The 13536-nt window shown below is 42.8% G+C and overlaps 1 protein-coding gene across 2 annotated transcripts in view; it reads left to right on the forward strand.

The window, feature by feature from the left end:
* LOC144091703 (cadherin-12-like) overlaps positions 1-13536 on the forward strand; it is a 77262-nt gene that overhangs the window by 37540 nt on the left and 26186 nt on the right. Inside the window, exons 4-6 of one of the 2 annotated variants that reach the window (XM_077624274.1) lie at positions 1595-1714; positions 5700-5867; positions 7131-7318. In XM_077624274.1, the coding sequence (XP_077480400.1) occupies positions 1595-1714; positions 5700-5867; positions 7131-7318 (476 nt within the window). Of the gene's footprint in view, positions 1-1594; positions 1715-3700; positions 3828-5699; positions 5868-7130; positions 7319-13536 lie in introns of those variants that run through there. The other variant, XM_077624275.1, reaches the window with a different exon arrangement.

Genomic DNA, 13536 nt, shown 5'->3' on the forward strand with positions numbered 1-13536 from the left:
CTATTAGGCTCGTCTCTCAGCAGCGGCGTGGGCGGCGTGTCAGAGTGGACCGCCACATCCAACCTAATAGTCGTCTAAGTCTCACTGAATGACGTTTAAATGAGAGGAAGACGCCCACCTGGCGTGGCACTTGTTTTTGCTTCAGCTATTTTTTTTTAACTGCGTGTTGTTGCTAGCAGATGAATTTATTTCTACCGGTTTAACGTGAAAATGACATGTGGCGATTGATGAAAAAATACAGTCGTACCTCTACGAAATTAATTGGTTCCAAGACTTTTTTTGTAACTTAAACATTTTGTAAGTAGAAGTGTACTGTGTATATAAATTCTCTCATTCATTCCACAGTCCTCACACAACTACCAACTAAACCCTTTAAAATTGGTCAAAGTGTCCCAATTTTGTAAGAAAGATGTGAGGAAACACACAAAAACGAGAGAAAATTACAAGGAAATGATTTATTAATGTATTAAAATAAATAAAGCAAATGAAAATTCGTAAGTAGAAGTATGACCGTATACCGTATTGGCCCGAATATAAGACGACCCCGATTAGAAGACGACCCCCTCTTTTCCAGTCCAGTTTGAAAAGACTTTTTGAACACCAAATTATTTTTTTATTCAAAAAAATAATTACAGAACATCTGAAAAAAATAGAACAATATTTTGCCTCATTCAAATCATGCAAAAACTGTCAGATCTTAATATCTGAACATTTAAATATGTAAACTAAATCACCTTCATAAAGGAATGGCTTCTGGGTAAAACGTCTAAACCCCCAAATGTAAACCGACCGACACTTTTTCAGTCTTATTTCAATGCAAAAAAACAGTCTTATATTCGGGTTAGTACAGTATGTGTTTTTGACTTTGAAGAAATCTTACCCGGGCAACCTTAGCATAGGGCGTACGGACCGACGCTAGCTTTTATTCCCATTCTCTCACCTGGCGCAGGATCGCTCCTGTTCCTGGCCTCGGGCGGACATGTTCTATTTAAAGACGCGCAAACACGAGAGCCGCCCAGGACGCCGGTTGTCCTCTGCTCGGCCGCACACGACGACGGCTTTGTTAGCCGCTAATCATCCTCACCTAATGTTTTAATGCCACTGTTTCAAGCTGCTCGGTGGATGAATCTTGTTTCCTGTGCGACGTGTTCCAAAATTAGCATATGAATGCCAGTGGATATAAGCAAAGTCTCGAAAACACGGTTTAGGGTCAATCGTTAACGCTTCCAGTGTTGTTGACAAAAATAGATGTCCAATTGTGTGGGTGTTTTCGTCCTCCTGCTTGATTTCATATCTTGCCTTTGAATCCTAATTTCCCAATATGCAATCGCAGTAGTAATTCCAGAGCATCCATATGTTTACCGTGATGAAACGATTAAAAGCATGTTTGTTCCATAATTGAAAATCCATGGTAAATAATTGTTAAGCAAGGTGGATCCAACATGTAATTACGCTACTTGGACGGGTGCCATGTTAACAGCATTGGCAAACATGGAGAGAAAATAACACTGTGATTTTCCCACATGTTAGCGTTTCTTTCTTGTTGCCGTTTGTTTTTTTAGCATTTCCATATTAATATTATTTTTCTCCACAGGGACGTACGTGACGCAAGTGACGGCCACGGACGCGGACGACCCAACGTACGGGAACAGCGCCAGGGTGGTGTACAGCATCTTGCACGGACAGCCGTACTTCTCGGTGGACCCCAAAACCGGTACCGACCCGGAGTTATTTGCTAAAATAGTTCATTCGTTCGTTCAATTTGTGTCATATACAAGGTGCATTGCATCATAAAACGCAGTAGTGGTGGTCGGTAGGGGTAGTGATAGTAGAAGTAGTAGTATTAGTGGTAGTAGTAGTTGTAGTGGGAGCAGTAGTGGACATGGCAATAGTAGTAGTGGTAATAGGAGTGGTAGTAGTAGTAGTAGTGGTAGTAGTAGTGGTAGTAGTAGTAGTGGTGGTGGTGGTGGTGGTGGTAGTGGTGGTGTTGGTAGTAGTAGTAGTGGTGGTGTTGGTAGTGGTATTAGTAGTAGTAGTAGTAGTGTTGGTAGTAGTGGTGGTGTTGGTAGTAGTAGTATTTGTAGTAGTAGTAGTAGTAGTGGTAGTGGTGGTGTTGGTAGTAGTATTTGTAGTAGTAGTAGTGGTGGTGTTGGTAGTAGTAGTAGTAATGGTGGTGGTAGTGGTAGTGGTAGTAGTAGTAGTGGTGGTGGTAGTAGTAGTGTTGGTAGTAGTAGTAGTAGTAGTAGTAGTAGTAGTAGTAGTGGTGGTAGTAGTAGTAGTGGTGGTGGTGGTGGTGGTGGTGGTAGTGGTGGTGGTAGTAGTAATAGTGGTGGTGGTGGTAGTAGTAGTGGTGGTAGTAGTAGTAGTAGTAGTGGTGGTGGTGGTAGTAGTAGTAGTAGTGGTGGTGGTAGTAGTAGTAGTAGTAGTGGTGGTGGTGGTGGTGGTGGTGGTGGTAGTAGTAGTGGTAGTAGTAGTAGTGGTGGTGGTAGTAGTAGTAGTGGTGGTGGTGGTGGTGGTAGTAGTAGTAGTATGGGATTATAAGTTTCAGTGTGTATTTTCACATTTTTATGAACTTTAAAAGGAAAAAGATAAATAATTAATAGCAGAAATAGTCGTGAAGTAGTGAATTCACGATAAGTGAAGTCGCAATAATCGAGGGATTCATGTAATAGTCTTAGTATTTATTATAAAGCACATTGTGTAAAGATTTACTTACCCAAAGGGATGTAACCGGGGTACTTTTTCATCCCTTTACTTTCATTGCTGTGGCAGCCAGCATTTTTGTTCTTTTTTTCCTAGAATTTTTGGGAAATGAGAAAAATTGTTAATGCATGTTTTCTATGAAATTGCTCCAACAACAATGATAGTTAAAAAATATATATTTGTTAGATCTCTGTTGCCTATATTAACAATATAAAGTTAGTCTTAGTTTTTAAATGTTATCAAATCATCATCATCATCATCATGTTAAAAAAAACCTGATTTTTTTCCCCGTCATATTGCAATTTTTCTCATCATATTGCAACTTTTTTTTTCATCATATTGCATTTTTCCTGTCCAAATATTACAGTTTAAAACTAACTTAACATAATTGAACGCAGGACACTGAGATCGACAAAAATTTGAAGGATTTTAGTCAGAAATTATCCCAAAAATATATATAAAAAGTGAACAAAGTTAGGCAAGACAGTTCGATCGTGAGCTTCTGCTGTTTATCTTAATCCTACCTTTTGTCTGTTTGTATATTTGAATTATTTTAAATTTAAAATCCAATGTTTTGATCGTATTTTGGAAGGGAAAAGCTTTTGAGGTCATATTACAGCGTCCATTAACGCAACACTTTCAGATATCAGGTGCTTGAGTCAATTTCGTGAAAGATCGGTTGTTAACAACGACATTGTTCGATCCAACGTCACTAAAAGTTCATCGTTTATTAACATTTTCTCATTATTTATTAGTTTTTCGATCATTATTCTTGCTTTTAGAGTTAAGAGACGAAAATGCACGCTGATTACCATCCAGTAGTCGCCGAGATCTTATGGTTATTTAATTGGGCCAAGATAGTTATTGGTCGACGCGATCTCTTTCGCATTCACTCGCGTCGTGTTTACATTGTTTCTGCTTCCGGTTTGAGGTCGTATGGTAGTTATCTTGGGGAATATTTGGTAGGATATTTCTTGTTTTGACACAATTTCCGGGTCGTATTCGCGACTAAATCCACGATCTTTAGTTAATAATATTCGATGGCAGTAATTTTATCCAATTTTAAGAATTTATAAGCAAGACAGCTCGTTAAATGGCCTCCGATGTGATCTTACGTTAAGGGAGTACGTTTGTTTGCTGGTTTATTTTCGAAGCATTTATCTGAGTGTGACGCCGTACATCCAGATTTTTTTAATTAATCGGTAAAACCATTGTTTTTACGATTTTGGGGAAGGATAAGAAGCACACTCCCCTCAGATAAACTATTCCAGTTGTACCTCTACTTACGGAATTATTTGTCTCTAGATCCGGTTTCGTAACTTGGATTTATCGTAAGAAGAACATTATATGTAAATTCTCTAATTCGTTCCACCATCCTAAAACAAAAAAACAACTACTAACCAATATTAATCAAGTTTAACCCTTTAAAAATGATCAAAGTGTACCAATTGTGTATGAAATATGTGAAAAACACAAAACAATGAAAAGTATTTCCTAATTTGGGTCTTCTTTTAGTATATTGGAACCGTAATTTGCATAGCAAGGGGTTTCATAACCTGACATTTTTGTATGTATAATCATTCCTAAGTAGAGTTACCACTATATGTCCAATTTAGTTTTTTTGTATGGCAGTTGGCAGTCATGCAATGCTTACCAAAACCAGAAAAAATAAGCATTGCGATGATGGAAGAATGCCAAAGATTGACAGAGAGATGTATCATTGGTCAATGGTCGTTTTGGGGGTGGAGTTTGCGAAAGATCGGTTGTTTTGGCACTGACTTTTGACGTGAGGAACAAATTGATGTTCTGGCTAGTTGGCATCATCCAGATGTTTCCATTCAACGTTTCACCGCTCTGGCGATTCGTCGCTGACTGGCTAACGATTGTTTGCGGTCGCTGCTTGAAAATGACCAAACACAATTATGGCGTCACATTACCGCTGTTATTTAGTCGCTTGTTTATGCCCGTGCTCAGTTGGAGTCAATGCAGTGGAACGGCGATAAAAGCTTGTTGACTGGCATCTGAATTTAATTTTTTTTCCCTCTATCTGAAATTATGAAGTTTGCAAACTGTTCAAAGCAATTTCCAGGTTTTCAAGTCAAGGGCGCCGATTTAGAATACATAGATTAATGGCAAAATGGAAAACAGATCAATTTATTGCAAAATCATCGGACTGTTTGATTTTATAGATCATATTTCAGTGCAAATAGATCGGACATCTAAATTGTTTTAGTCCACAACGATGACGTTAGAATTCTTTTATTTATCCCAAATATATTCTCAAAATTGAGCAATAGATTAATCTATCAAAGTCATCAAATCATCCACAAAAAAAAGATTAAATTGATTAGCCTTATTCGATTGCTGCCAATTCCTCTAGTTAAGTTAGATTGGACATCTGGCTGGTGAATATGCTAATCCTAGAACGTGGTCAATGTTCAAAAACATTCATTTTTAGAGCATTTCTAGTCCGTCAATGAGTTAAAAAGTCACAAATTGTTCTCCAGGGCATGGAAATATCTTCATAAATATCAAAAAAAGCCACACAGGTGGAAGCTATCGCTGTTTGCACCGCCCACTGTGCCGGTTTGGCCGAACGATGACAACCGCAAACACACACCACGCCGCGAGGGTAAATGTTTTCCCGGCTGGACGTCTGCGCAAACACCCGCGGATGAAAAATCCACCGACTAACAGTCAACGGAGGGAAATGATCCTGGCGAATCGAGTCAAATTGAAAGAAAATACAGATTCCAGGTTACGCCATCAAATGTAACGCCTGGAGATTTTGAAGGCAAACTTTCAGCGGAACGTCGCCTCGTTTTGAGACTCGTAAAGCTCGTGTGATCTTCAAAGCGACCTCCGTTCCCGTTTTCTCAGGCGGAGACACGTCCCGAGATAAAAATATGCACTCGGCGTCGGCGCATTTTTCCATCCTGGCGCTCCCTTCCTTTAAATGTCAATCCGTCCGCTCTGACATTTGTGTTTTGCCGCAGGCGTGATCAAGACGGCCTTGCCCAACATGGACCGAGAGGTGAAGGAGCAGTACCAAGTGCTAATCCAGGCCAAGGACATGGGGGGCCAGCTGGGGGGGCTGGCCGGGACCACCACCGTCAACATCACCCTCAGCGACGTCAACGACAACCCTCCTCGGTTCTCCAAAAGTGGGTGTTTTGTTTACGTTTCTCTTCGGTCGCCTATACGATCACCGGAATGATGTCGTTTCGACTCCCACGGTGTAAATTGCCAAGTAACGGAGAACTCTTTCGTCACTCGCCACGCTGACGCAAGAACCTCTTTGAGTGATGGTTCCGTCTTTGAGAGTTCAAAGACGCTCCGTCAAAACGTCAGTCAGGTTTCACCCTCGGTCGCCTGTGTTTTCACAATTCGTACGTTGGAAATCCTTCATTATGAAGCACTCGGCTTGGCGTCGGAGGACGGCAATGGATTGGGGATCCATTTTGAGTGACATTTTTAACAGCTGCCACTTTCACAAGGACAATGAGATGCCGTAATGTCTTTTTAAATACCCGTCGTGTAGAAAAAGCCATTTCCAGAGCAATTGCGCTGGTCAGTAAACTCCTGTCGGTCATTGACTGTTGATTTTAGGGAATTTAGGGCCACTTTTGCTTGATTTTTGGACGACTTTCAGTAGGTTTTTTTGCCAATTCCAGGTCACTTTAAGTTGATTTTGGAGCAATCCGTGTCGGTCATTTCCTGTTGATTAGAGTCACTTTCTGTTGGTTTCAACGCAATTTGTAAAAGTCTTTTCACTGTTATTTTGGGTCAATTTCTCTTGATTTTAGGAGATTTCCAGGTCACTTTCCATTCATTTTGGGGCAACCCGGGGAGATCATTTCCTGTCCGTTTTGAGGCAGTTCGTAGAGGTCATTTCAAGTTGATTTTGGGGCATTTCCGGGTCACTTCCAGTATGTCCGATGAGCAAAATGTGGTATTTACAGTCCTTTCTGCCCTCGTATCAATACTCATAATTGCAATGTTTGTCATGATTGCGCGGAAAGGTCGACTTGTTTTCGCACCAGTGCCCCAACAAGCTCCAGTAAATAAGCCAGCCGTGTTTTTTTTGCCCGTTTCTATATTTAGATTTAGCGTTTAGCACCGGGCACTGTAGGGGTTGACTCATTGCTTTCTAGCACTGTGTTGTAAATCATTTTATACACGCTAAGCCCATCCTGCGACGTAAAAGTTGCTATTTTCCGAACTCAAACGGAAGAATCCCGTCAACAGCCGCCTGACTGAGAATGATATTTAATCAGGATTCCTTTTTTTTTGTTCCGACGCTCTGAAATCAATTTCCTGTGAGATTCCCCCCTCACACGTTCTTATTTGACAAGCTTAGCATTACAAGATGATGCGCTCTTCGAAACGATTTGAGCGAACGTCTTAACGGTTTTGTTTGTTTTCAGGTTTCTTCCACTTACGCGTTCCTGAGTCGTCGACGGTGGGCTCGGCGGTGGGCAGGATCAAAGCCCACGACTTGGACGTGGGCAAAAACGCCGAAGTGGCGTACACTATCGTTCCGGGCGACGGGGGTGCCATGTTTGACATCGCTACCAATGAACACAACCAAGACGGCGTCCTTATTCTCAAACGGGTAAGAGTAGAAAAAGTGATATTTTGACTTTTGCAGTGTAAATTTGGGTTGTTCACTTGGCAAAGTTTGATATTTTGTGGTTGAACCACACCACTCAGTTAAATAACTGGATCTCATGATATCTAGGTAGGTTCCCAGATGAGTTTAAGTTTAAGATTTCAAGACCGGGATGAATCAAAATATATTAAATGAAATAACAGTCAAAGAAAAAAATGATTATGATCTGATCTAAACCCCCAATTGGGAAAAAAAACAGCCAAATATTCAAAACAAAAGCGATTTTAATTAAAAAAACAGTCTATGATCTCAAGCCCGAAGGACCACAAAACCTAAATAAATCCCACACAACATGACCCGAGAACAGCCAAACCCCCAACCTCTTGTCCAATGTACTTATTTTTCTCCTATCCAAATATATATATATAAATATCTATATTGAAAATAAATCTTTCATGGTATAAAACCACCCTCAAAACGACTCCGCGAGGTGAAATCCAGAAGACATTACTAATATATTATACATGACATTGCAGAAGAATACATAGCAACAGCGGGCAGCGTGGCACCCCGCCGAGGGCCCTCCACGACCCCCGAACTTTCATTAAACTCTCCGCATGTCGGCTAAACCTGAACCTGGCTCCCGCGGCCGTCCGGCTGGTCAGGGTGAAGGAGCTCTTTTGGCGGGCCCCACGTTGATTCAGACTCCCGGAGGCCGGCTTTGATCCGCGCCGCAATTTATTTCCGACGCCGTTTCGCCGAAGCGACATTAGAGCAATTAATTACGTCGGGATGAAGCCTTGGAGGTCTTTCGATTCTTATTCCAACAAAGTGAGACGTTACGGTCCTGGACTAAAATTAGGCAGCGAAATGGAGCAGCCACTTGAATCTACGAAACATGATAAGACATGTGAGTTATTAACTTTGGCCTACATGGGCCTGTCAAACCTGCAGCGAGTGGGCCGGGTGTGGCCCACGGGGGGTCTGATCCGGTCCGTGGCTCACTTTTGTCAAGTTTGCCAATTGACTTTTTGTAAAGACTGAAAAAAGAAATGTTTGAAATACTCTTATTTTGTTGAAGGGAAAATAGCAGCACACTACTTTCTATCTTTGTCTGTTCTTTTTTTCTTAGCGCTAGCTCGCTGTGCCTTCAGCTGTGTTTCTCAAGAATAGGTGTGTGCGTACAGAAAAAGAATGAGTGGGTCTATGTACAAAGTCTCCAAATCTGAGCATCTGGTTTCCATTGAACAGTCTCTCTGGCGTAAATTATCGTTGAGATAACATCATTTGTGCGAACCGCTTCCTCGATTCTGGACAGCCTCACAGAATGTCCAAACCCCTTCTCCAGTCTCTCAGGAGATGTGAAAGGTATCCAAAGGTCGTAGACACAGAAAGTTCAAAGCAGGCAAAGGATACTTCAAGCGCTATTGAGACATTAATGTATGGTAGCAAATGTAGGATAACACTGATAAATAATGACAACAATTCCCTCCTGTTGACCGTACAATTTGCTAGATAATATCTTCAACATTTCCCCCCTGTTGATTGTACAATTTGCTCGATAATAACCTCAACATTTCCCTCCTGTTGATCGTACAATTTGCTCAATTCTCATTTCCTTAATAAAACTTCCTTACGGCTTTATTTGACTCATTCATTCTCATGAAAACAAACGTAGTTACACTCAGAGGAAAGTGAGTACTTCGTAGCCGTATCCCCTTACTACGTACACTATTGCACTTATCTCAATTTCTTATTCGCAGTCATATTCGTCTTTTCGCCCCCTGCCGTCAAAATGGCAGCCAATGATTTCAGAAGGAACCTTAAAAGGCCTTAAAAGCAACAGGGAGTGACCTGAAAATGACCAAAAATCAGCAGGGACCGACAAACGAACAAGAAGCATCTTGGAAAGTCCCTCAAAACCAAGAGAAAATTATCCAAAATTTACCCGAATTGGCCTGTAAGTACCCTAAAATGGAAGGGGAAAAAGTAGTGAACCCATTGACAATGATTGCTGTCCAATTCACTTCAACATGCTGTGGATGCGCACCCTTCAGTGCCATTCATGCCGCTAGACGTCCCATTCCTTCTGACTGGGAGGGACGAACATCAACGGCGACCAGTGAGTTCACTTTTTGAATGGTCCGGCCCACGTAAGATCTCGTGGGCAGAAATCTGGCCCGCGAACCAAACTGAGTTGGACACCCCCGGGGCGATACGCTTCAAAACCGAGCCTTAAAATATGCTAACCGCTATCTCCAACATGCGAGAGAAAAACCAATAACAAGTGTCGTGATCGGCAACCTTAGTCTTCGGAAATATGCGCGTTTTGATTGGAATTCTGAACCAAAACACAAAAGGCGGAACTTACCTTATTATGCTTCATGCAGTGTATTCATTAATGTGATTTGTGGACCCCTTGTTGCCATAAAAATAGATTAGTGTACATCTTTCATTGCCTGATATTCCCCAATTTGTGAGCATCAGCGCGTCTTTGGACATGCGTGTCATCCATCATGTCCAAATTCACTCAAGTCAAATAAAGCCTCGCTGCTTCCCGCAGGCTTTGCCGCGCCTTCTTATTTCTCTTCTGAGACGGGGGTGAGAAGACGGTCCGTGTGCATTTAGGGGTACCGTTTTGTTGTTCAAATAATAGACAATGGACCACACACTTGATGGTCTTGGTCCGGTATCGGATTAGGTTGTCAAAGGATGTAGTTTCTGTCTGGGACTCGCTCTTGATCTTGAGTCCTGAAAATCTGCATGCAGTTTCAGGGATTTCAGTTTCTTTGCAAGTCTTGATCTTGACGGTTTTGTAAGTCTTGGTCAGGTGTCACAATCGTCTTTCATTCACTTATCTTCACAAGGGTCACGCTTGTCCCAGCCAATAAAGGGGCAGTAGGCAGGGTACAAGCGGGTACAGTGGCCAGCCAATTGTAGGGCACACGGATAAAAGAATTATAAATTAAAAAAACAACCATGTACACATACACTCATACCTACGGACAATTTAGTGTGATAATTCAGCCTAGAATTCATATTTTGGGGATCTGGGAAGAAAGCGGAGTACCCGTAGAAAACCGACAGGGTCACAGAGAGTAGCTACAGCAACAAATATGCGACTAATCTATTTTTGAAAATAATTTTGCGATGAATTGTTGAATTTGCTCAAATAATCCGTCGCCAACTCAACATTGTTTGCGAAAGCCCGTCAGACGGAAGCAACGCGTGGGTCGCCGGCGCCCACGTTCGCGGCCGGCCTCCCACTGCATGTGCTTTTCACGCGAGTGCTTCTGCTCTCCCTCCCACTCGCATTTGTGTGATGTTCCGGCACTCGTGGGTAAATATGCTCCCGCACAATCCCTGGCCCTCCTTCAAAACCCCCCAAACCCTCCCGACCTTCGCTTGGTGCACACCGCGCTCCCCTTTGGGCAGTCCCAATTCAATTTGCTGGCGCTGGTGTTGCCTTTGAACGGGAATGAAAGGACTAAAAATGTCCGAGTCATGTAGCGCCACTGCTAAACTCATGTGTTAATGCACTTCAATTAAACGGTTCTCCACTGTGGCTTAAAATTGGTGGACAGGCTCCCATTTTGAAAAAAAGAGGATATGCTTGAAATGGTAACTACGTTCGCAGAGGGAATGGCTGAGAGGATAAATGATATAAAAGGGAGGTAGATGCACTGACTAGCAAGGAAAATGAAATGTGCAAAGACAGAACTTTGCAGGACTGTTTCGCTTTCAAACCAGCAGTTTGAACACCCGGATTTTCCAACTAAAAGACTTGAATTTTCTCAAAAGCTGGCAGTTCGCCTTATTATCCGATGCGCCTTATATATGGATCAAAATTGTGTAATCGTTGTATGAAATTTTGAATTGGATTTATTTATAAAGACACAGCATATATAAGATTGTAGCCGAGGGCTAATTTCCCTTGGGCAGGTTGAAGGTAAACAACGACACATACACACCGATAACACAACACAATAACACAAATACAACAACAAATACAGACACACACAACTAGCACAGTTTTAGACAGTGTTGTGATGGCAATTTTGTTGGTCTAACAGCTAGGCTTTAAGATGATTGACCAAGAGGTTCAGAGACGGGAGTTCACGTATGCTAATTGCTATTGACTTCCAGTTATGAGAATGAACTCTTTTTGAAGGGAACTACACAGTCACCTCTAGAGCCAGCCCTTGTTTTGATGTGTTGGAATTTTTTGGTACAAAATCTTGCAGTGGAGGAGGAGCTTTGTAATGGAAGATGTTTATTGTACGAAATTCCCTTTAGCACAGCTCCATCTAGAAACCAGTTGAAGCTAAATACCCTGAGTGAATGAATAACCGTATATTATTTCTATTGAGTGTGTCTACTATAACAGTAAATAATAGATTCATTCCATTGAGTCAGTGACGGCGGACCGCTGAGTAATAAAGTACACAATAGGCAGAAGAGTCGTGATGAAGAAAAGACCAGAGGTGTGAGCGAGTCCGAGATAAAGCCTTCACGAGCTTCTCGCTGTGTTCCGACCCGCCCACTCCATTGTCTTATTCGGGATTGCCGCAATATCCCCGGGAGACCAATCCTTCTCTGGCCCCGTTTGACTTTCCGCGCACACACACGGGCGAGCAGGAGAGCTTCATTGTGCGCAGCCGGGTTTGGCACGAGCCAAATTAGAGAGTGAGGAAGGTTGGCCACGATAAGAGGATCAGGCTGAGTAATGGGTTCAAAGGATGATCATCTGTTTCCCAGCCTGGCGAGGAAGAAAAAACAGGCGTGAAGGGGCCTCGCGCATCCCATCTGCTAAACGTAAGATTACGTGAGACAATAGGTAAATCCGCCAAAGAATTCCCGAAGAGCCGCTCGGGCCGATGACACGCGGCACGGGGAAGGACGCGCTGACAAACAAGGGGCTCGGGTCGCCTCGCCGAAAATCGCTTCCCGCCCGATTAAACGTCGCGTTTGTCCGTTTGTTTATTTACCTTCTCCCGACAGACGAGGTAAACCCGGCGTCGCGCAAATCTGCTCCCGCCAGCCACGAGGGGGGGAGGACCTGCATTGTTTGAAGACGGCATGTGTGGCATAATATTTGCCTGGCGCGCACTCGCTCTGCGGGAAGACGTTTAAATAATACGGGTGCAGACTAACTCAGTCCCATGCGGAGCATTCATAGTCAAGTTTAAACACATGTCTTTAGCGGAGTAGCTATTACGGTCAGTTGACTCCATACATATGGTAAAGTCTCACTTTCAGATAAGTTAAGATTTGTTTGTGTTGTCATTCACCAGACCGGTCTTGAAACCTCATTTTTAGGGTCTCGGTTTTTCTCGGTCGCCGAGTTCTGAGATCGAGGGGTCGATCCCGAGTGGGTTCCATCCTTTCTGTGTCAAGTTTTCCTGCATGGGCTCGCGTGGGTTTTCCCCGGGCACTCTGGTTTCCTCCCGCATCCCAGAAAAATGCATTGTAGGCTCTAAATGTGAGTATTGGAGTTTGAACAAATTCCCAGACAGGAGGAAGGACCCGCTTTTTTGCAAAACTGAGCATTTTAATAGGCTGAGCACAGCACGGTGAACAACATGAAAGTTATCTGCTCTCTTTCGTCGTCGTTTTTGGCCAAAACACGTCATCCGATATCTTCCTTGCTAGGTCAGTCCGACCCCTGCTCATATAAACATAGGATGCTATCTGCGACTAGCGGGCGCCACAATATTCCACAATATGAGAATGGTTTTCCATCTACTTGTGCCCGGCGATTTCGACTGTCCCCCGCCTGGTGCCCATACTTGCCTGGGATAGGATCCAGAGACCACCTCTCCGGCGGAGTCTCAGAAAGTTTTTTTGCTCCTGGAGTTGTGAACAAGCTCTTAAAATGGCTTCGGGGTGACAGTTGCTCGTGTATTTTGGTTCAGTAATCTTCAAGTAGCAGTTCTCAGAGGCCAAAAGTTTCTCAATTCACCGCAAACCGTTCAAAGTTATAAGCATATCATTAGCAAAACCCTTCAACCACGGTTCAAGTCCAAGCAGCGGTTGGCTCATTCATTGATTTGCTATAATTGTTCAATCCACATGACTGAATCTTATTTTTTGATCTTTACCAAAGGTGTGAAGCTGCTACGTGTTGCCATGGGGATGCTAATGAAGGCGCTGTGACTCAGGCTTGATGTGGTTTCTATTTCAGGGATCCTCACGTCTCTCATATGTCAAACCACATGTCA

Source organism: Stigmatopora argus, chromosome 17 (genome assembly GCF_051989625.1).
Source record: "Stigmatopora argus isolate UIUO_Sarg chromosome 17, RoL_Sarg_1.0, whole genome shotgun sequence".
In the NCBI taxonomy this organism is placed as follows: domain Eukaryota; kingdom Metazoa; phylum Chordata; class Actinopteri; order Syngnathiformes; family Syngnathidae; genus Stigmatopora; species Stigmatopora argus.